Genomic DNA, 24,818 nt, shown 5'->3' with positions numbered 1-24,818 from the left:
CACCGCTATTTGGATTGATTAGTGTGTCTTCTTGTTTTGTGTTGCTTTGGGAAGCATTGTAGGAAAAAAAATTAAAGTCTGGAATTTTTGTTTAGTCAAGTGTATTTAAATAAACCAGATTCTTGATTTGTCTTCAACCTCACCTCAACAGAATTTTCATCAGTTCCGCCTATCATCTTTAGCTATTTCAACATCATTTGTGAAGTCTGTGTTGCTTAAGATAAAGAGAGAAAATTAATTTAAAGCATTCAGATTTAATCCTACAGGAATATTTGTAAAATATGTTTTGGTTCTGTGTGTGAACAATGCATTGTTTTACTAATTCTACTTCTGTTGACTATATTATGTTAAAATCCACATGCCATTCTGTGTTAGATTTAGTAGCAAGGATCTCCCGATCATCATTGGATCTGTTTGTCTCTCAGGGTGTGTGCTTGCTGTTGAGGTGACGGTGAAGTACAGCCAGTTGAATGCAACAGAAGGAGGGAATGTCACCTTGCAATGTGCATACGCAACTACCACGGACAACTTATCTAAACTGAGCATCGAGTGGACTTTCCTCAGCAACCCCTCCGAAGACTACATTGAGGTAAAGCCAACTCAGAACATTGGGTTTGAAAATCCTCAGCCCTGCTATCTCCAGCATAAGTGCAGTAGAGTGGGAGCTGGTGACCTCTGCTCCTGACTCCACTGGATGATCAGGGTAAGGTTACATCATTTGCATGCCAGCAGCAGACACCTGCATCATTCTGCACATCTTGCGTGTCCATGGCAGGAGGAGGTCAGGAAACCCCCCACCACAAATGCTGACACAGGCAGATCAGCCTCCTTTATAGAATGCCCAATCTGATCAGACACAAGAAGATAGGACCGCAGCCTTGAGACCCTGGGAATCCCACTACTGCGGTTTCATTGCAGTGTCCAGATCAGTTGACAATAGGGAGGCTAGGACTGTAGAGATTTATCTCTCTTAAGTCCCATTACTTGGTCCGTTACCATTGTTTTTACTTATAGGCATGAGGCGTTGAAGCAGATAGTACACATTAATTCAAGAGAGAATTACATGTGTTGCTGGACCAAGAAAGGATTACAAGTTCACAAGTTAGATATTGATAAAGAAAGATACTTGTCCCATCCTAGCTCTTTAGTCTGGTGGATTTAAGGTGGGCAGGTAGGATTAAAATAATAGAAAAAAGAATTGGATTGTTTGGTAAAATGGCTTTTTTCTGTTTCTAAAAAATATTTTATATCTTTTTGAAACACATTCTTGGGTTTTGATACATTGTGGGTTACATAGCACTTGCAGGTACATGCACTGAGTATTAATTTTCACAACATATAATGAGTTTATAGGGTGGGATGAGGGTTAATCTCTGATGGAAGCATTGGATTAAGTAGAAACGAGAAAGTGGTTTAGAGCAAGCGGATTTTCAACCTGCTGCATCTTGGGACCGGATACTTCTGTCAACTCCAGTGACTAGGCTACTTTCAAGCAGCGGTCACTGATTAGAATGGGAATGCTGGCTGATTTTTACCTCTGAGCCCAGGCATGTTGAGGTTTAATGATTCTTTGATAGCTCAGGTTCACCAGTCATTTTCAGACTATACCATAGTGATACAATTTGGTCATAAGAATGAGGAGAGGTAATATAAACTAAAGGGTACAATTCTAAAGGAGGTGCATGAACAGAGAGACCTGGGGGTATGTGTGCACAAATCGTTGAAGATGGCAGAGCAGGCTGAGAAAGCGGTTAAAAAAGCCAACAGGGTCCTGGGCTTTACAAATAGAGACATAGAATACAAAAACAAGGGAGTTATGATGACTCTTTATAAAACACTGGTGCAGCCTCAACTGGAGTATTGTGTACAATTCTGGGCACCGCACTTTTGGAAGGATGTGAAGGTTTTAGAGAGGGTGCAGAAAAGATTGACAGGATTGGTTGCAGGGATGAGGGACTTCGGTTATGTGGATAGACTGGAGAAGCTGAGGTTGTTCTCCATAGAGCACAGATGATTGAGAGGAGATTTGATCGAGGTGTTCAAAATCATGAGGGGTCCAGACAGAGTAGATAAAGAGAAACTGTTCCCATTGGCGGAAGGGTCAAGAACCAGAGGACACAGATTTAAGGTGATTGGCAGAAGGTCCAAAGACGACATGAGAAAAAACTTTTTTACGCAGCGAGTGGTTATGATCTGGAATGCACTGCCTGAAAGGGTTGTGGAGGCTGACTCAATCACGGCTATCAAAAAGGGAATTAGATAAGTACATGAAAGAAAAAAAATTGCAGGGCTACTGAGAAACGGTGGGGGATTGGAACTAGCTGAAGTGTTCTTGCAGAGAGCCGGTACAAGCTCGACAGGCTGAATGGCCTCCTACTGTGCTGTTATGATTCTATGATTCTATTCTAGAGGAAGTGCATATTATTTATGTGACTGTAAATGCCTCCGAATGAATTAACACTTTCAGGAGAGGTCAGAAAAAAATTAGAGGAAAATAAGGTTACTAAAGTAGAAAAACAGAATATTTTTAAAATGGTGAGAAACTATTAAATGTTGATGTTCAGGGAGATTTAGGTGTACTCGTACAAGAAACACAGAGAGTTAGCATGCAGGTACAGCAAGCAATTAGGAAGGCAAATGGCATGTTGTCCTTTACTGCAAGGGGGATAGTGTACAAGAGTATGGAAGTCTTACTACAATTGTACAGGGCCTTGGTGAGACCACACCTGGAGTACTGTGCACAGTTTTGGTCACCTTATCTGAGGAAAGACACACTTACCTTGGAAGTAGTGCAACAAAGATTAATTAAATGGATTCCTGAGATGAGAGAGTTGTCCTATGAGGAGAGATTGAGTAGATTGGGCCTGTACTCTCTGGAGTTTAGAAGAATGAGAGGTGATCTCATTGAAACATAAGATTTTGAGGGGGATTGATAGGGTACCTCCTGAGAGATTGTTTCCCCTAGCTAGAGAGTCTAGAACTAGGGGGCATAGTCTCAGGATAATGGGTCAGCCATTTAAGACTGAGATGGGGAGGAATTTCTTCACTCAGAGGGTTGTGAATCTTTAGAATTCTCTACCCCCAGAGGCCTGTGAAAGCTGAGTCTTCGAATATTTTCAAGGCTGAGATAGATAGATTTTTGGACTCGAGGGCAATCAAGGGATATGGGGATTGGGCTGGAAAGTGGAGTTGAGGTGGAAGATCACCCAAGATCTTATTGAATGGCGGAGCAGGCTCGATGGGCCGTATGGCCTACTCCTGCTCCTAATTCTTATGTTCTTATGTTCTTAAGTGAACGAGATCAAAACTAGTAAATAATCCTTCTAACCACTACCAGTTTTGATTATTTCAAAGCAATAAATCACTCTAAATCAATATAAAATGGGATCTTCACTAATACAGCATGACAGAATATAAATCTTTATATTGTAAGCTATCCAACGAGCACATTTCTACCCAGATCCAGCAGACTTCCTGTCCTATTGGTTACAATGTGGATGAGAGCAGCGTGAGGCACTGCCCTGAGACGGTACACATGTTTGATATACGAGGATTGTGTAGCAGGCTAGTCAAGGTAAGTTCTGTCTCTGTCTGCTGCACAGACCATGGTGCAGAGCAATGTATTTAAGCACAAATACAAAAGCAAAATACTGTGGATGCTGGAATCTGAAATTAAAACAGAAAATGGGGTCAGGCAGCATCTGTGGAGAGAGAAACAGAGTTAACGTTTCAGGTTGATGACCCTTCATCAAAACTGGCAATAGCTTGAAATGTAATAGATTCTTAAGGAAGTGCTGGGGCCCTGAAAGGGGGAGAAGGCGTTAGGCTGGATGAGAAAATACATTAAATATATGTATTTAAGCAGCTCTCTAAATTCACGGGATATACGCTTGACGTGTAAAGTGTGCACAATTATGGGGCTAGAAATTTGTTTGGCTAGCACCCCTCGCACAAAAGGATTTGTAGCCACGAGCGCGGCATTCACGCCGCTCGGCAAAATCAGTGCCGGTACTGGCGGCGCTGAGGAGTATCGCCTGGGAGCATAGCGCCGGTGTGCAACGCCCCCAATATTGCCAGGATGGAAAAGTTGTTTTGTGCTGCACTCGTAGCGTCCCGTAGTGACACCGCCAGAGAACGCTGGCATTCAGAGCTGTCCCTGGGCGCTTAGGGAAGGAATGACTGCATGAGGTGAGTGAGTGATATTTTGTTTTTGTTTTTTTGTGATTTAACTTTATTTGGGGCGAGTAATGTACAGAGCATGTTTTTTTGTTCCGTTTTTTTTTGCAGGGAGGCTTCTCTTCGGGCGCTACGAAGCCGGCTCTTTAACATAGGATATTCAGTTGCTCACCTTGCCTAACGCACTAAGAGATGTGTGGAACACCTCCCTTAGCGCTCCGCTCCACTAACAGGGCGCCACCACTGAATTTTTTGGCTACTGTCGCAAATCATTTTCCGGCTAAAAAACCTTCAACGAATTTCCAACCCATGGTGCTTTCGAAGTCAGCTGACTTACATTCCCGTTATAGTCTGAGGAGACAGGAAGAAATATATCTTGGAACAATAACATTAGCGAGCATGCTCATGATCCTATGAAAAGAAGTTACTAACTCAAGCATCACGATGTCACCAACACAATAATTCCCTTAAACCATTTGTGCATTATTGTTTTCCTTTTTTAAAAAAATCTTTTATTTCACAGTCACTTACTTCAGTAGGGATGTCTACGTTTGCCAAACCAAAAGCAGACAGGGGGCTGGGCAATGGATAGGATCATAAAAGAGTAAAGGGCAGAGAAATAGGTTCTAATTTTTAAAACTGGACTTTTGGTATCCAGGTTACTTTTTAGAAATTTCCCAATAATTTGCAAATAAAAAAACTTGCCAGTCTGAAAACAGACAAGTTGTAATCCTCCAGCTAACTGAAGAAACCAAACAGTACAACAACTTGTATTTATCTAGCGCCTTTAACATAGTGAAATGTCCCAATTTGCTTCACAGGAGTATTATGAGATGAAAAAATGTGACACCGAGCCACATAAGGAGAAATTAGGGCAGGTGACCAAAAGCTTGGTCAAAGAGGTAAGTTTTAAGGAGTGTCTTGAAGGAGGAAAGAGAAGTGGAGAGACAGAGAGGTTTAGGGAGGGAATTCCAGAGCTTGGGGCCTAGGCAACAGATGGCACAGCTACCAATTATAATCAGGGATGCTCCAGAGGGCAGAATTAGAGAAGCACAAACATCTCGGGGGGGGTTGTGGGGCTGCAGCAGATTACAGAAATATGGAGGGGCGAGGCCACGGAGAGATTTGAAAACAAAGATGATAATTTTGAAATTGAGGCGTTGCTTAACCGGGAGCCAATGTAGGTCAGCGAGCACAGAGGGTGATGGGTGATCAGGACTTGGTGCGAGTTAGGACACGGGCAGCTGAGTTTTGGATTACCTCTAGTTTACATAAGGTAGAATATGGGAGGCCAGCCAAGAGTGCATTGGAATAGTCAAATCTAGAGGTAACGAAGGCATGGATGAGCTGAGGCAAAGATGGAGTTGGGCGATGTTACGAAGGTGGAAATAGGCGGTCTTAGTTATGCTGCAGATATGTGGTCGAAAGCTAATTTCAGGGTCAAATATGACACCAAGGTTGTGAACAGTCTGGTTCAGCCTCAGACAGAAGTTGGGGAGAGGGATGGATTCAGTGGCTGGGGAACAGAGTTTGTGGCGGGGACCAAAAATAATGGCTTCGATCTTCCAAATATTCAATTGTAGAAATTTTCTGCTCATCCAGAACTAGATTTCAGACAAGCAGTCTGACAATTTAGAGATCATGGAGGGGTCGAGAGAAGTGGTGGTGAGGTAGAGCTGGGTGTCATCAGCGTACATGTGGAAACTGATGTTGTGTATTCAGATGATGTAGCCAAAGGGCAACATGTAAATGAGAAATAGGAGGGGGCCAAAGATAGATCCTTGGGGAACACCAGAGGTAACGATGCAAGAGTGGGAAGAGAAGCCATTGCAAGTGATTCTCTGGCTACGATTAGATTGATAAGAGTGGAACCAGACGAGTGCAGTCCCACCTAGCTGGACAATGGTGGAGAAACATTGGAGAAGGATGGTGTGGCCAACTGTGTCAAAGGCTGCAGACAAATCAAGAAGGACGAGGAGGGATAGTTTTCCTTTGTCACAGTCACAAAGAATGTCATTTGTGACTTTGGTGAGAGCTGTTTCGGTACTGTGGCAGGCACGGAAACCGGATTAGAGGGATTCAACCATGGAATTGTGGGAAAGATAGACACGGATTTGAAAGGCTACAAACATTCAAGGACTTTGGAGAGAAAAGGGAGGTTGAAGATGGTGCGGTAGTTTGCAAGGTCGGAGAGGTTGAGGGTTGGTTTTTGAGAAGAGGAGTAATGACAGCAGATTTGACGGAGTACCAGCTATTGTACAGCTGGGTAGGAGTTAGAACTGCATTCATCTGAGTCAGTCATGCTCGATCCTACTGCATAGCAAAGAGATAACACTAACACGGGTACTGAGAATGCTACTGAGAATGTTTATATTCAAAAGTGCCCTCTTGATGTGTGGAACGTCTGTGTGCTCAGAGATAGAGGGATAAGGGACCTTTTTGAATGTTTTGGTAAAGTTCCAGGCATTTCTGCTGGTAGCACCATTAAAGACTTGCTTTTTTATAGCACCTTCATGACGTCAGGACACCCCAAAGCACTTTACGACCAATGAAATACTTTTGAAGTGAAGTCACTGTTGTAATACAGTATAGGAAATGCGACAGCCAATTTGTGCTCAGCAAGGTCCCTCAAACAGCAATGTGATAATGACCAGATAATCTATTGTGTTGATCTTGGTTGAGGGATAAATATTGGTCAGGACACTGGGGAGAAATCCCCTGCTCTTCATTGACGTATCTGGTATTATTGTTAAGTTAAATGTGTATGGAGAATGTTCTTTTACTTCTCATGTAGACTGTGCTCTGCCACCTGGAAGGATTGTGTCTTTGTTTTAGTTAGAAAAGTAGTTCATTATCTTTCCAAATATGGTGTAGTGCCACCAGAGCAAATGACTAGCCAATAGATTTAGAGTTTACAGTAAGGAATATGATTGATGCAACTTGAAAAGAGAAAAAAGCTACTTAATGTTCCAAATAGAAGCCTTTCCTCAGAGACAGAAAGACAGCAAAACAGTGGGAGGGGAGGTGTGGGTGGGGGTCGGGGGGGGGGGGGGCGCAGGGGGAATATGAAAGAGAAAAGATAAACCTGCTGTTAGGGTACTATGACTGTGAGTGTGACCTTTTCATCGTAGTGAGGGGATAGCTGGGCATCTTCCAACCCAGAGAAGGGCCATCTCCACACCCTCTCCCCTTGCTATGATTGTCTCCTCTGTCAAGGTGGTTTCATTTAACTTTCAACAATGTAAATTTGCCAACCCAAATGACCACTATCTCCAAACATACTTTCATCAAAAGATTCAATGTTCACAAATGTCTGTGAGAATACTTTGTGTAGATTGGAGACACTGACACATATCCTGGCCAAGTCCTAATGCACTCTTATTATCAGGAAGGCTATATGAAAGGGTTTCTCTGATAGGCTTATAGTGGGCTTGGCTGATCTTTCAACCCTTAGCTTTTCAGGTCCCTCCAAGAGCATATCTCATAATGGTTATTCTTTCATCACTCCTAGCAACAAGCAAACCTTTATGGACTTATTTATGTTGAGTGCTCTTTTTATCTCCTTGGGAAGGTGAAGTCCACAGAGTGCCGAGCACAACCAGAATATGCAAACAATAATATCTTTACACATCAGAAAGCAAACAGTGCTCTTATTAATTCAAATTCAAACAGAGAAATCCAGTTTACCACACCTATATCTAGCAGCCCTTTTATCAAACACTCCATATACATTTACAAATGCTGAATGCACAGTGGTGTGTTACATGCTCGTTCGAGGGACCACCCATGGATGGCAGTTTTCATATAACACTAAATTCCTAACTTCTGGAATCATCTCCCCAATCATTCAAATATTACCTTGCTCCTGCAAGTTTACGGTTCAACTGACTTCTTTTCGCGAGGCATTGTTTAACCCGGGAGCCAATGTAGGTCAGAAAGTACCTGGGTGATGTGTGATTGTGATTTGGTGCAAGTTAGGACACGGGCTGCAGAGTTTTGGATGACCTCAAGTTTACATAGTGTAGAATGTGGGAGGCCAGCCAGGATTGAGTTGCATTAGTCAGGTCTAGAGGTAACAAAGGCATGAATGAGGGTTGCAGCAGCAGAAGAGCTGAGGCTGGGGTGGAGGCGGGCAGTGTTATGGAGGTGGGAAAAGGCGGTTTTAGTTATGCTGCGGATATGTGGCTGGAAACTCATTTCAGGGTCAAATATGGCGCCTAGGTTGCGAACAGTCTTGTTCACCCTCGGGTTGATGCTAGGGAGAGAGACGGAGTCAGTGGTTAGGGAACGCAGTTTGTGGTGGGGACCAAAGATAATGGCTTCGGTCTTCCCAATATTTAATTGGAGAAAATTTCTGCTCAACCAGTACTGGATGTAGGACAAGCAAACTGCCAATTTAGATACCAAGCAGGGGTCGAGAGATGTGGTGGAGAGGTAGAGTTGGGTGTCATCAGCATACATGTGGAAACTGACTCTGTGTTTTTGGATGATATCGCCAAAGGGCAGCATATAGATGAGAAATAAGAGGGGGCCAAGGACAGATCCTTGGGGGACACCAGAGGCAATGATGCGGGAATGGGAAGAAACGCCATTGCAGGAGATTTACTGATTACGGTTCAATAGATAAGAAAGGTACCGTGCAAGTGCAGTCCCACCTAGCTAGACGATGGTGGCGAGGCGTTAGAGGAGGATGGAATGGTCAACTGTGGCAAAGGCTGCAGACAGGTCCAGAAGAACGAGGAGGGGTAGTTTACCTTTGTCACACTCACAAAGTAATATGTCTCTACTTATCTGTAGAATAACTCCACAAGGCTTAGTGCTGTGCTTGAACTGCTGTGACCTTAGTCTCTTTATTGTAACTGCAGAGTGAGGCAACACCGCATGGTGACCAGCTTTTTATACAGCTCCTGCCTGGGCCTCCCACAGTTGCACCCTCTAGTGGTACCAGCATTGTATATACAGAGTATACATATATGACAACATTCCTCCCCCAAAGTCTTTGATGCGAGTTAGTTACAGGTTGAGGCGATCCAGAACTCTGCGCTCCCTGGTTGATCGTCTGAGTGTCACTTCTGGCAGGGGTGAGTTGGTCGGGCCACTGCTGTCTTGCAGCGCTATTGGTCTGACTGGACTGTTGGAGATGGTGGGATCATCCTCGTGTTTTGCAGCTAGGTCTGATGCTGATTGGGTGTGTGTAGGTGGATCGCTGAAGGTAAGGTCCTCTCCCAGAAGTTCCTGGTTACCTGTAAATCGCAACTTGGTCTGGTCCAAATGCTTTCTGCACGTTTGTCCGTTAAGCAGTTTGACAACAAACACTCTATTCCCCTCCTTAGCTAACACAGTGCCATTTGGGGCCATGACCGTGATTCAGCACAACCACCGGGTCGTTTACCGTGATGTCGCTTGATACAGCCGCGCGATCATGGTACATGCTTTGCCGATAACGCCTGGTTTCCACCTGATCGTTGAGGTCAGGCTGGACTAAGGAGAGCCTGGTTTTGAGTGCACGTTTCATTAGTAACTCCGCAGGGAGGACCCCGGTAAGTGAGTGGGATCGTGTCCTGTAATTGATCAGCACCTGGGATAGGCGAGTGTGTAAGGAGCTTTCCGTGACGCGTTTCAAGCTTTGCTTTATGGTTTGGACTGCCCGCTCTGCTTGGCCGTTGGATGCGGGCTGGAAGGGGGCAGACCTAACATGCTTGATGCCATTGCGGGTCATGAATTTATTGAATTCTGAGCTGGTGAAACACGGACCATTGTCGCTGACCAGAATGTCGGGCAAGCCATGGGTGGCGAACATGGCCCTGAGGCTTTCAATGGTGGCGGTGGACGTGCTGGATGCCATTATTACACATTCGATCCACTTAGAGTAGGCGTCCACTACAATAGAGAACATTTTTCTTAGAAGGGGCCCACATAATCTACGTGGATCCTGGACCATGGTTTTGAGGGCCTGGACCACAGACTAAGTGGCGCCTCCCTGGGGGCATTGCTCAATTGTGAGCAAATGTTACACTGGCGCACGCATGATTCCAAGTCTGAGTCAATGCCAGCCCACCAGATATGAGACCTGGCGATAGCCTTCATCGTGACTATGCCTGGGTGGGCACTGTGTAGGTTGTGTATGAAGGTTGCCCTGCCTTTTTTTGGCAGGATGACTCGGTTGCCCCATTAGAGGCAATCCGATTGGATGGACATTTCGTCTTTACGATGGTGAAACGGCTTTATCTCGTCTTGCATTTCTCTTGGGACCGCTGACCAGCCCCCATTGAGGACGCAACTTTTTACAAGAGATAACACGGGGTCCTGATTGGTCCAAGTCCTGATCTGTCGGGCCGTTACAGGTGACCCTTTGCTTTCGAAGACATCCATGACCAGGCACAGGTCTGCGGGCTGCGCCATTTCCACCCCGGTGGTGGGCAACGGTAGCCGGCTGAGGGCATCGCCGCAATTGTCAGTGCCTGGCCTGTGGCGGATCGTATAATCGTAGGCCGACAGTGTTAGTGCCCAGCTTTGGATCCGTGATGAAGCATTGGTGTTTATGCCTTTGTTTTCCGAAAACAGTGATATTAGAGGCTTGTGGTCAGTTTCTAACTCGAATCTGAGTCTGAACAAATACTGGTACATTTTTTGTACCCCATAGACACAGGCCAAAGCCTCCTTCTCGACCATACTGTAGGCTCTTTCGGCCTTGGATAAACTTCTAGACGCATATGCAACCGGTTGGAGTTTGCCGGCTACATTTGCTTGCTGTAAAACACACCCGACACCGTACGACGACGCATCACATGCTAAAACTAGACGTTTACCTGGGTCCTACAATACAAGCAACTTGTTCGAACACAGCAAGTTTCTGGCCTTTTTGAAGGCAGTCTCTTGATTTTGACCCCAAACCCAGTCATCTCCCTTGCGTAGCAACTTGTGCAACGGTTCGAGCAAGGTGCTCAACCCTGGAAGAAAGTTACCGAAATAGTTGAGGAGTCCCAGGAACGAACGCAGCTCCGTTACATTTCGTGGTCTGGGTGCATTCTTGATGGCCTCTGTCTTCGAGTCTGTGGGCCTGATACCGTCTGCCGCAATCTTCCTCCCCAGGAATTCTACCTCTGGCGCCAGGAAGACACACTTGGATCGTTTCAGCCGGAGTCCGACTCTGTTTAGTCGACTTAAAACCTCTTGCGGGTTGTGCAGGTATTCGGTGGTGTCGCGATCAGTGATTAGGATGTCATCCTGAAATACAACGGTACGTGGAAACGATTTCAACAGACTCTCCATGTTCCTTTGGAAGATGGCTGCAGCCGAGTGGATCCTGAACGGGCACCTGTGGTACAAAACAGTCCCTTGTGCGTGTTGATGCACATTAATTTTTTCGATGACTCAGCCAGCTCCTGGGTCATGTGGAGGTTAGATCCAGCAAAGTGAATGCCTTTCCCCCTGCTAATGTCGCAAAGAGATAATCGGCGTTGGGTAGCGGGTACTGGTCCTGTAATGAAACTTGGCTGATCAGTACCTTATAGTTGCTGCAGATTCTCACCATGCCATCGCTCTTTAGTACCAGAACAATCGGGCTGGCCCACTCGTTGAATTCAACTGGTGATATGATTCCCTCGCGTTGAAGTCTGTCCAATTTAATTCCACTTTCTCCCTCATCATGTAAGCCTTGTGACCAAGTGGATTTGCACTTTGCCGCCTGTGAAGTTGCCGATGCCTGGTTCAAATAAGGATGGGAACTTGCTCAGCACTGCTCACCTCTTTAGCTTGTACTTTATGATCCTTGCTGGATCGGAAACCTCCTGCCGACTCCTCTGCCACGTTTTGAGTCGCAGTCCTTCTGCACATTCGCTGTGGGTGGCTCTTTTGGCTGCAGCCTTTGCACACAATGGCCCCAAGTTTCCACACGCGGCGAAAAAGGCGCCCCTCGGAGCTGGGCGCCTGTTTTTCGCGCCGGAAACGGCGCCTGAAAAAAAATGCCGTATTCTCGAGCTCCTTGGAGCTCGATGTCTGCTTGGCGCGGCGCACAGGGGGCGGAGCCTACCACTCGCGCCGATTTTGTAAGTAGGAGGGGACGGGTACAATTTAAATGAGGCTTCTTGGTGCCGGCAACCTTGCGCGTGCGCGTTGGAGCGTTCGCGCACGCGCAGTCTGAAGTAAACATTGGCACTCGGCCATTTTTTAAAGTGCTGCAGAAAAAGTGAAGATTTGTTTCTTGGGCCCCTGCAAAGGCTTGCATTTTAATTTTCTTGATATTTCTGTGTGTGAGGGAGTGCTTTTAGCAGCACTGCTGAATAAATCACCTGCTGAAATCAGTGAGTTCAGCTTTTCACTGCTAAACTTGCAGAACCGGTGCCTGCAAATTAAGGACTGTGTGTTTGGAGAAATAAAAGTGGCAATTCAACTTTGCAATGGATCAACGTCCACCAAGAACAAAGAATTTCTTGCATGAGGAAGCAAACCATTGCATAATATGTGGTGCACCCATTCTGCAAATTTAAATATAAAGATGTCGATGTGGCTGCCTCTCCCTGTCCAAATGGCCTCAGTCCCCCTCACAGCTCGAAGGCTGCTGCTGTATTTTGGCTGCCGGCCAGCCACTGACGCCGCCCCTAAAGCGTGGCCGAATGGCCTCAAGAACCTTAATGAGCTGCGTGTGTCCTGTGTTCATTCTTCGGCTCCCGGCCAGCCACTGACGCCGCTGCAATCCCATGGCCGAATGGCCTCAAGTCCGTCCGGGTGCTGCATCTTCGCGGGGAATGAAGGCCTGCCTCAAGCACCGCAGCTCAGCTCGAAGGCTGCTTGCTGCCTGCCCCTGCCGTGGAGACCGACGCCACACCTCTGCCTGAAAGGCCTGCCTGAAGCACTTTCACACAGGTAGGAACATGGTTTATTTAATCTTTTCTTTGCTTATAAATTTTTATTCAGGTTGGATTTATTTGTATAATATTTGTATAAGTATAACTAAGGATTGATTGTAGAATTTAATGACTTCCTTCCCTCCCCCCCCCTCGTTCCCGACGCCTAATTTGTAACCTGCGCCTGATTTTTTAAGTGTAGACAAGGTTTTTTCAAGCGTACAAAAATCTTCACTTGCTCCATTCTAAGTTAGTTTGGAGTACGTTTTCACTGTGGAAACTTTCAAATCAGGCGTCAGTGGCCGGACACGCCCCCTTTTGACAAAAAAATTCAGTTCCAAAGTGAAACTGTTCTACCTGACTAGAACTGCAGAAAACTAAATGTGGAGAATTCCGATTTCTAAGATACTCCGTTCTACACTAGTTGCTCCTAAAAATCAGGAGCAAATCATGTGGAAACTTGGGGCCATAGTGTCTGAATTGACACAGACGGGCCCGATGGTTGCTCCCTCAACGTCAGCATGTTAAACGATTCACATTTACATCCCTTGGCGGACTCTGAGTCGGACTAATTCTTTGATCAACAGTTATTTTCTGCACAGTACTTGCCAGTGAGTTTTGATTCTGGGAGAATCTCAACGTTAAGGTCATGAACGCCTGGCTTAAGGTGATAGTTTGCTTCATGTCCCGTCCTGTCGTGAAAATGTCTCGCAACACACTGAACATAAGAACATAAGAACATAAGAATTAGGAACAGGAGTAGGCCATCTAGCCCCTCGAGCCTGCTCCGCCATTCAATAAGATCATGGCTGATCTGGCCGGGTGGACTCAGCTCCACTTACCCGCCCTCTCCCTGTAACCCTTAATTCCCTTATTGGTTATTGGTTAAAAAAACTGTTGAGGAGTTCGCCAAATTCGCACAGTTCCGTGAGCCTTTGTAGGTCTGCGACATATTCCGGCAAACCCTGGCCCTCAGTACGGCGGTGTGTGTAGAAACGATACCTGGCCAACGAAACCCGAGTAAAGGCTTCACCCTCTGTAAACTTTTCTAAATGACCAACGACAGCCATCTCTGCCTGTAAGTCCGTGATCTGTACTCGTCGCCAGTTAATATGTCTCTATTTATCTGTAGAATAACTCCACGCGGCCTAGTGCTGTGCTTGAACTGCTGTGACCTTAGTCTCTTTATTGTAACTGCAGAATGAGGCCGTAACGTGGTGACCAGCCTTTTATACAGCTCCTGCCTGGGCCTCCCACAGTTGCACCCTCTAGTGGTACCAGCATAGTATATACACAGAGTATACATATATGACACAAAGGATGTCATTTGTGACTTTGTTGAGAGCTGTTTTGGTACTGTGGTAATGGTGAAAACCAGATTGAAGGGATTCAAATATTGAATTTATGGAAAGACGGTCACGGATTTTATGATGCGACAATACGTTCAAGTACTTTGGACAGGAAAGGGTGGTTGGAGATGGGGTGATAGCTAGCAAGAAAAGTGGGGTCAAGGGTTGATTTTTTGAGGAGAGGGGTGATGACAGCAGATTTGAAGGAGAGGGGAACAGCACCTGAGGAGAGAGAACCGTTAACAATGTCGGCTAACATGGGAGCCAAAAAAGGAAGTTAGGTGGTCAGCAGTCTAGTAGGAATAGGGTCAAGGCAGCAGGAAGTGCATCTCATGGACAAGATGAGCTTGGAGAGGTCAAGAGGCGAGATCAGAGAGAAACTAGAGAAAGATGTGAGTTTAGGGCTAGGGCAGGTGGGGGCCTCAGATGAGGTTTGGCTCTGGGTTAGGTGAAGGAAGGGAACTTGGATGGTCTCAATCTTTGAGACAAAGACGTCCATGAGCTCCTCACACTTGTTGTTGGAGGTGAGTGTGGTGGAGACAGGGGAGAGGGGTTTAAGGAGATGGTTAGCAGTAGAGAATGGTAGCCGGGGATTATTTTTGCAATCTAGAATGATCTTGGAATAGTGAGCAGTTTTTGTAGACAAGAGTAGGAACCGGTAATGTTTTTTGTGATTGAGCCAGATCTGGCAGTGAATGTCTAATCCAGTTGACCGCCACATCCGTTCAAGTCAGCGCCCTTTTGACTTGAGGGAGCGAAGATGAGGATTGTACCAGGGGGAACGGCCAGCATGGGAAAGAGTAATATTTTTAATAGGGACTAGGGCATCAAAGGTGGTGGTGAGGGTGGTGGTTACTGGACTTGTAATCAAGGGGCCTGGACTAATAATCCAGAGAACATGAGTTTAAATTTCACCATGACAGTTTGAGAATTTTGCTTGTTTTTTTTAAATCTCTGTGTTCTATGACTGACCCAGTGACATTTCCTCATGGATACTTTCAAGTGTCTCTCTCTGAGCTGGTGAGTGCTAGTGATGGAATGAATGACACGGGAGTGAAATTTCTTGTGGTGCTGCCCAATTTTGCGGGTCCAGGTAGTTCATCCTCTGTGCCTTCGTGCAATGCTTGACCTTTTGTTACTTGTGTGGAGATTAAAAGAGTCACGTTAAAGTTGTTGCATCCATTATTTTTCTCTTCCTTCTGGGCTCTCCAACTAATCATAGCAACATTTACCACACTAGTCCACTAGTTGGAGCTCTATATTACACACATGAAGTTATGTTTCATTTGCAACATATTCATCTGCTTTGAATGAACCCACTGTGACTGAACTTCTTTGTTCCCTACGCTTTAAATGAGTTTATGTCCAGTGTCTCCATTGCCTCTTCCTCATGATGAATTAAAATGCAGATGTCTGCTAGTCCACCTTTTGTCACCGAATGTTCCTGTCCATTTTGAGCAATTATCTCCTGCATAAAGAGGGATTTATTGTTGTTTAACATCCTCCTACACTTCCTTTTCAATTTGGGTCATCTTTCACCTCTTGGCATAGACAATTAGCAGCTATATGCGAACTTTGACATGAAAAGTGATGTATAAGAAGATATGCATGCATGGATATATAAGATGGAAGGTAGTTTGGATGGATCTAGATGATAAATTGTAGCCGTTAATACCTTGTTTACTGTTACATCTCACAGGGTAGTGCTGGAACACTTATTGCAGTACACACTTGTCTCTATGGTTCAATGTTATATCGCTCTTGTTAAGCACCTTGGGATGTTTTGCAACGTTAAAGGTGCTATATAAATGCAAGTTGTTGTTGTTGTAACTGGGTGGGGAGGAGGGGTAATACATCGGGGCAAAAACATAGAAAGTAAGGAGAAAAGCAACCAGAAAGGATAACAGCAGTCGGGATCTAGAAAGGGAAAGCATCAAAGTTGTAAAGTGCTTTTTGTAACTTTTCCAGTGTGCCATGCATTTCCATAGAATCACAGCATCATAGAGGTTTACTGCACAGAAGGAGGCCATGTTTTGCTGTATATTTCTCTGTGTATCGTTTGGTACCACCCAAAGCACAGGAAAGGGAGGAGGAACCCGGAAACACTGATTGCATGTATTGGTGTGTGTTTATGTGTGTATCCATGTGAATGATATCAAGTAATATCAAAATCAACTACTATGCTCAGTTAGTAAAGCCAGTGAGTAGTCGACTTGGACTGGCCAGGAAAGTTCCAGGTTCAATCTCTGGTCTGTGCTAAAAATAGCATGATCTCAGCCAGAGAAACTTTAGGGAATTATTATTGGCCTCAGTACCACAGCTGGAAGATTGGCCAGGACTTTGTTTCTTGAACACTATCCACACATGCACATACTGTTGCTGAATGTGCATGTGTGGATGTTAGGTGAGGCCATAAAAAAACAAACTACGCACTGCAGTCCATTTCTAGGAGGATAGAATTGAAAAGCAGAGAAGTTATGTTAAACTTGTATGGAACCTTGGTTAGACCACACGTAAGGGTACTCTGAACAGTTCTGGTCCCCACATATAAAAAGGAGGCACTGGAGAAGGTGCAAAACAGATTTACTAGAATGATACCAAAACTGAGAGGTTAACAGAAAAGATTGAAGAGGCTGGGGCTCTTTTCTCTAGACCTGATAGAGGGTCTTTAAGATTATGAAATGGATTGATAGGGTAGACGTAGAGAAGATGTTTCCACTTGTGGCAGGGACCAGAACAAGGGCCTATAATTACAAAATAATCACTAATAAATCGAATAGGAAATTCAGGAGAAAGTTCTTTACCCAGAGAGTGGTTAGAATATGGCAATCGCTGCCACAGGGAGTGGTGGAGGTGAATAACAGATGCACTTAAGGGGAAGCTGGGTAAACACATGAGGGAGAAAGGAATAGAAGGATCTGTTGATGGGGTTAGATGAAGAGGCATGAGAGAAAGCTTGCGTGGGACATAAACACCAAAGTGGACCAGTTGGGCCGAATAACCTGTTACTGTGCTATACATTCTATGTAGTTCGAGAACACGATTGGGCTTGACTGTGATGCCCTCCATTGCGGAATAGCCTGCCAATATTCAGGCTACGAAATTGCCCTTCGTCCCGATTGGGGGCGGTAACCTTCCGGGCTGGAATTTCCTGCACCCGCCCCGGAAGTCCCGCCCCCAAGGCGGAATTAAACCGTGCGCCCCCTCAAAGGAAGCGGAGCGCTATCTCTGGTGCTCTGCTTCCCCTGGAGGGCTGCTCCCGGGGCGGCAGCGCAGCGCTGGGTCCAGTGACGCACTGAGGAGGCCAGCGCCTGGCGGATGCTCCGTGTAGCGCTGACGCGTTACACCGCCCCCCCCCTCCCTTTCAGTTAAAGGGGAGGGCCGCCGCACACTCTGCAGGCCCTTTGGTGGCCACCACTGGGGCACCAGGGCTGCGATCGACCGGGCCAGCAGCCTGGCACCCAAAACGGAGTGCCGGGTTGCACGATGGCGGCCTGGTCAACGCTTGGGACGCCATTTTCGGGCCGACGCAAGAGTCGGCCGACAAAATAAGAATGGTGGCCTGGTGTGCTAATGGCCTCCCCTTTAAGGTGCGGCCCCGACGGCGGATGACCGGCAGCTTCATGGCACGTGAAGCGAGTGTCGACATGCGCCTGTGCCAGACTCGCAGCCCGCGGGGCAATTCCGCCCACGGGGCGCAAAGGGGCCAGCGCGGGGTGGTGAGGGTTTGGAGCGCACGACGATGACGTCCACACTGGTTGCACACCGGCCCAGGGTGCTAATCACGGGGCACGGCACTACCGGGACAGTGCCTCCCAAACCTCCAGGGCAATTTCCCTCCCCGGGCGCAAACACCAATGCACCTCATCAGCACCCCCCAGAGGCGCTAATGGGGCTATAAAAAGGGGCAATTTCGCCCCTCAGTGTCTTGGCTCACATATGATGAAGTTAAGTTGGATGAAGTACTGGAGGCCATCTGTGGAATCATTCAGCATCAAGGAATCAATGGATAGAAAGGAGAAAATTGGTATAAGCCAAACAATGAAATCAGCACTCCTGGGCCTGTATATTATTAATTGCAGTTGTAGTGCAGTGGCATAAATGAAATTAAACCTGCACTGAAATCTCAGAACAGCAGTCCCTGCTCTTTTTTTAAAATTGTTTTATACATGATCTATCCTTGGATGGTGTTTGTTAAATTAATGTCTGTGCTGAACTCGGGGAAGGTTTGTGCTGGGAGAGGCATTTATGGGTTTGTTGTTGGTATTTAATCCCGAGCATTATTCTGTGCATTGTAACTCTGTCTGTTTTCATTTACAGATATATTATTATTCTAATGACAAGCTGATGTTTATAAACCAAGACTTCAAAGGCAGGTTGCTGGCAGCACGTAACCCAGGAAACGCATCCATTACCATTGAAAAGCTGCGTCCATCTGACTCTGGGAGTTACATGTGTCAAGTTCAAAATCCACCAGATTTCACAGGCACTAGCATTGGAACAATAGTGCTCACAGTGTTAGGTAGTGCATCAGTCAACTACATATGTATTACTGCTATAACCATTTATCTCCCAATTTTTACAATTTTGTGCTCATCAAGCTGAGAGATGTTAATGCTGGAGATTGGAACACATTCCATGTCAGACATCCAGTGTTTCATCAGGTCAGGTATAGTGGGGGGAAAATCCGGATTGTTTGCAGCTCCCGTTAGTGCCCCCGGAGAGTTTAGCAGCGCCGCTAGCCGATAGCACCCCGGGCTGCTGCGCCGGCAATGGCAACGTCATCACCGTGTGCAGCGACCCGTCTTCGACCCGGAGTGAAAATTTGATAGCGCCCCATGAAGCTGCCGTGGACTTGGGCGATGCCGGCGACAGCTTCGTGGGGTGCATGCTGGGCTGTAAGCTGGTAGCGGGGCAAAAATTAAAGGGGAGGTGCCCATGGTGAAAAATAAAAAATGGCCTTCTTCACAGCAGATCGGGATCTGTGCTGCGCTCTTGCAGCCCGGCACTCCGTATGGAACTCTCCAAAAGTATGAATGGAGATTCCCTTCTTTTATTGGTGAGCAAGCCCACGCGATCCCAGGGGCGCATGTGGTTAGGGGCGCTTACGAACCAAATGCGCCCCTGGGATATGTGGGCCTCTACACAGGCCTAATGCATAGAAACCCAGGAGCGCAAGTCGACAAACCTCCTGGACCACCAAGTAAATTCGTGGATTTTTTTGCAGGTCGGAGGCATCCGCCCGCGGGAAGCCTCCGACTGCAAATTTTGGGCCATTATAATTTTAGTGCGTTTCCTAAGGCACTGCTTGCAGACTGATGTTGAGGCTGGGCTATGCAAGTGACAGAGGTAGGTGCAGGGAAGGTGGATCTTGGTGGAGGTGCAGGCTCGGGCTGTGGCATAGGGTGGCACACACCCTGGGTTGAGGAGTGAGAGATCAACTAGTATTAGAAAAAGTTGCCTGATAGAATAGCAATTAGCATGACAAATCCCTGCTAATTTTCAACTCTCTAAGGGCTGCTGAAGTCAATTGTAGCAGCTCTATTGTCACCTCAACTAAAATGAGCTAACTCAGTACAGACCAGAGCTCAAACCTGGAACCTTCTAGCTCAGTTACCCAATGATTTTATCAACAGGGCTATCGGGAAGGTCTTTTAAGCCAATCTGCTAATTTAATGGCAGTATATGCCAAGTTCAGAGACAGCCTCCACATAAGGGGAAACATTTATCTCCTTAATCTGTGCAAATCCAAGTCCCAAAGATGAACAGATAATAGTCTTGATATTCCTCCCCCAGGCTCCCAATGTATGTTGTGTCTGTCTACAACTGATTAACAGGTCTCTGCCCCCTTTTTCTCTCCATAGTGCCTTGGAACTGAGTGTTCCCCAGGTGCTATGGAAAGAAATATCGAGGCCAGTGTTTCTAACTGATAACGCCAACTAATGACTCTTACTTATTGTAGAATATTTGTAGGATAAAATACATTTCTTCTCTGCTTTGAGTTGGCTTCAGTCCAGTGCATTACTTTCAGTTGGCAGAGCATGTTTAGAAAGAGTAACATCTCATCCAGAAAGCTGTTTTGTCATTAGAAGAGTCTTTGCACTACAATTAAATACATGGTTTGCTGCAGATATATGTGGGGTATCAAAAAGATCATACCTGGAATATTAAATGAAGTTTTCACAATCTCCCCAGCTAATGTTTAGATAGGGTAGTAAGGGAACCTTCAAACTTTCAAACTTATTTTATGACATTATTATGCTATTTGTTGTGGAAATTGTTTCAACAGCATGAAGCACAGTAAGATTCATTGCCGGTGTAAAAAAATGACCCCAAAAAACCCACCACAAAAAGTTTACAGTATAAATTATACAAAAAGACAAACTTGGAATCATTTCATCACTATAATCTCATCTCTGGGTTCAGATAACACTTACAAACCATTCAAATTTCGAACTTGCAAAAATAAAGCCATCTCAATCGCTAGATCATCTTGTAACCATTTCCAGGTGTCCATTGTTTTCTATTTCATTTGAACAGTCACACCTGAACAAACTGTCAAGCTTACTGTCAACCAAAACTTGTTGGTTCTGTGTATGTACCTAGGCTGATTGTCAAAGGTGTAACATGAGGTACCAGGCAGTACATGTACTTCATGTGATCATAGTCCATTCCAAACCTATATTAATTCCATGTGAACTGATGCCTCTGTACTGTAATTTGAATATATGATTGCAGCAGGAAAGCCTTAGCTTTGATTATGCACATCTTCTCATCTCACCATGCTGTGGACTGTGAGACTTCAGCTAAACCGCTTTGTAGTTTATGGGCGATTCCAAAAAAGGAGGAAAAATATAGAAAAGCTCTAAATTATACAAATAATTCCAATCTTAGACTGGACTTGAAAATATTCTATTTCCCTGGCGGTCCACAAGTGAACAATTCCTTGGGTTGGTAGAACCTGGGGTTACAGCCTTCATTCCCATGACACTGAATTACTGATCTTTGCTGTGTTGCTATGGAGACAATTATGAGCTTTTCTCAAAGGGAAAGGTTGCTGCCAGGCTAATCTTGAGCATTTCTTAACAGCACATTTCAGGGCAATACTAGTGGCGTTATAGAAGCACATCACTCTCCTGCCCTCATTTTCAGGTGGGGTATGGATGGCAAGATTCCTCTCCCTAAAGGACATTAGTGAATCAATTGAGATTTTGTGACAATCCAACAGCTTCCTTGTCACCTTTTACTGGAGTACCAGCTTTTTATTTCCAAATTTATTAAAATTGAATTCAAATTCTCAAACTACCATGGTTGGATTTAAATTTGCATTGCTCTGGATTACTAGTCCAATCACATATACTGCCATATGCAATTTGATACCAGGAAGCAAAATAAAAGTAAAAGAAATTGGACTACCCTGTATAATGAAAAGGACTCCATTGATTGATAGCGAAATCCGTTCTCTTAACCAAGCTAGCTAATTTCTAGGATTAACTGTTGGGGAGTTGGGAGTAGTTCAATATTGGGCTTTAATTTGGCTTCAAGAATTTGTGAAATTTGGGGGATTTCAGCAAATGAGCCTAAATTTGCCAGATTGAGATAATTTCACAATTAGATGTTACTTGCTTGAATGTCCATCCTATCAGCTCTGCAAATAGTTACAATAAAAGTAAACAGTTGTGTAGGCACTGGCCAGCAATCTCCTGGATAAACTCCAACATCAGCTTTAAAAAAAAAATATTTTGTACCTCCAAAATACCGCTGTTGGGAAAGCCATTTCTAGACTATTATAAATAGCAGTCTACTTTATCCAAGGGTGTCCAAATTATAACCTGTTGACCATTTCTGGCCCTCAGACTCCCAGCAATGAAGCCCAGGCCGTTTTATTTGTGCTTATATTTCTTAATCAACAATTTTTCCTGTTTGAATTCTGTGGGCCTGGAGTTTTGGCTGTTCTTAGTCCTGCTGCTCCACTGGTGGATAAATCCTGTGTCAGCACACCTAGGTCTGTTAGTATCAACAGTTTCAGATATATGTAAATTAATGGGGACATTTCGTATAAACCTAATACTTGGCCTTTGAAGCTCCATGATCTGCATCTAAGCTTCCCAGAGAGAGTCGGGATAAATAGTTCATTCTCTGGTTGGCAACCAGTAACTAGTGGGGTGCTGCAGGATCAGTGCTGGGTCCCAAACTATTTACAATCTATATTAACGACTTGGAAGAAGGGACTGAGTGTAATGTAGCTAAGTTTGCTGACGATACAAAGATGGGAGGAAAACTAATGCATGAGGATGACATAAAAAATCTGCAAAAGGACATAGACAAGCTAAGTGAGTGGGCAAAAATTTGGCAGATGGAGTATAATGTCGGAAAATGTGAGGTCATGCACTTTGGCAGAAAAAAATCAAAGAGCAAGTTATTATTTAAATGGAGAAAGATTGCAAAGTGCCGCAGTACAGCGGACCTGGGGGTAATTGTGCATGAAACACAAAAAGATAGTATGCAGATACAGCAAGTGATCAGGAAGGCCAGTGATATCTTGGCCTTTATTGCAAAGGGGATGGAGTATAAAAGCAGGAAAGTCTTGCTACAGATATATAAGGTATTGGTGAGGCCACACCTGGAATACTGCGTGCAGTTTTGGTTTCCATATTTACGAAAGGATATACTTGCTTTGGAAGCAGTTCAGAGAAGGTTCACTAGTTTGATTCCGGGGATGAGGGGATTGACTTATGAGGAAAGGTTGAGTAGGTTGGGCCTCTACTCATTGGAATTCAGAAGAATGAGAGGTGATCTTATCAAAATGTATAAGATTATGAGGGGGCTTGACAAGGTGGATGCAGAGAGGATATTTCCACTACTGGGGGAGACTAGAACTAGAGGGCATGATCTTAGAATAAGGGGCTGCCCAGTTAAAACAGAGATGAGGAGAAATTTCTTCTGAGTGTTGTAAATCTGTGGAATTCGCTGCCTCAGAGAGCTGTGGAAGCTGGGACATTGAATAAATTTAAGACAGAAATAGACAGTTTCTTAAACGATAAGGGGATAAGGGGTTATGGGGAGTGGGCGAGGAAGTGGAGCTGAGTCCATGATCAGATCAGCCATGATCGTATTAAATGGCGGAGCAGGCTTGAGGGGCCGTATGGCCTACTCCTGTTCCTATTTCTTATTTTCTTATGTTCTTATTAAAGACAAGAAATTGGACTGTTCTGGTTTAGACTGTACTATTTTCCTCTACTCATAGTTCCCGAGTTTGTCTCCTTATCTGTCTAATTCTATCATCTTCCTCGCTCTCTCACCTTAGCTTTCTGTCTTTTGGTCCCTCACTCATAAACGTGGCTTTCGGTTGCTCTGCCCTCTAGGAGTACTTAAAGGTACCTGTCAATTATAGATAATAGCTTATGTTAAGTATCCTGAAAACTTTGAGCCAATTCTATCTTGCTAGCTGGAAAGGGTAATGGTGCTGACTGGAAGCTTACGCATAGAACAAGTAGTAGGAGGAAACATGTCCACTTCCATTTTTAAAGTTTTTAACTTCTTTTTGTTCCTGCAAATAACATTATGGAGCACAAATTATTTTTTTAAAACGTTGTGATAAATTGTTTATTGAAGCTTCAGTGTAATTTATACATAAAAATGATCATAGAGAGATTGTTCTTCCTTCTAATCTCTGACAAGTTTGTGCATTACTCTCATGCAGAAAAATTGAGTTAATAAATACGATTCTGCAGAATAATTTCACACCCTGCAAGAGATTTGGGTAATATGAAATGTTCTGTAGTTTTGTTTCAATAATCTTGTTTTACAGGAATTTTAGTTGAAGTAATGTAATTTTTGTTGCAGTTCCACCCTCCAAGCCAGAGTGTGGTATTACAGCACACCCTGTGAAGACCAAGACTGCAATCCTAGCCTGCCATTCCAACCAAGGGGTACCTGCTCCAATTTATCACTGGGTGAAAATTGTAAAGAATGTTCATCAGAATATCTCTGGCTCTCTTGGTAAGAATGAAAAACAAATCCTTTTGACTAATTTTTATTGGGTATTTAAGTTACATTCTATTTCTTTCAGCTTTTCCCATCTATTTGTTCCTCTAATAACTCTTCAATTGCTCACCAGTTCCAAGGTCGTTTATTTTGTTTAACCTTTCAGATGCAAGGACTGGAATGCTGACAATTTCAAATATTTCAGCGAGTGAATATGATGTTTACCAGTGCACAGCATCCAATATTTTGGGAAACCAATCATGCACTGTCGACCTGTCGAAACTCTGTAAGTCTCCCACAGCAATCTTGTTAAGCTTGAGCATATAGAGGGAGTGGGGATGTCAGTTATGATGATCTTTAATAGGATTGGAATACAGCTTTCAATGAGCAGTACAAGGGATGGAGATTGTAAAAGCAAGACTTCTGAAAGCATAGTTATGACAGTAATTTGCCGTGAACT

General features: G+C 44.7%; 1 protein-coding gene across 1 annotated transcript in view; it reads left to right on the top strand.

Moving 5' to 3' along the window:
• LOC139266086 (V-set and immunoglobulin domain-containing protein 1-like) overlaps nucleotides 1-24,818 on the top strand; it is a 40,900-nt gene that overhangs the window by 4,346 nt on the left and 11,736 nt on the right. The window contains exons 2-6 of the mRNA XM_070883938.1: nucleotides 426-589; nucleotides 17,740-18,090; nucleotides 18,692-18,761; nucleotides 19,084-19,269; nucleotides 24,525-24,644. Of these exons, the coding sequence (XP_070740039.1) occupies nucleotides 426-589; nucleotides 17,740-18,090; nucleotides 18,692-18,761; nucleotides 19,084-19,269; nucleotides 24,525-24,644 (891 nt within the window). The remainder of the gene's footprint in view (nucleotides 1-425; nucleotides 590-17,739; nucleotides 18,091-18,691; nucleotides 18,762-19,083; nucleotides 19,270-24,524; nucleotides 24,645-24,818) is intronic.

Source organism: Pristiophorus japonicus, chromosome 6 (assembly GCF_044704955.1).
Source record: "Pristiophorus japonicus isolate sPriJap1 chromosome 6, sPriJap1.hap1, whole genome shotgun sequence".
NCBI classification, from domain to species: domain Eukaryota; kingdom Metazoa; phylum Chordata; class Chondrichthyes; family Pristiophoridae; genus Pristiophorus; species Pristiophorus japonicus.
Note: the sequence above shows the minus strand (reverse complement) of the source record. Positions and strands in the feature narration are given on the sequence as shown.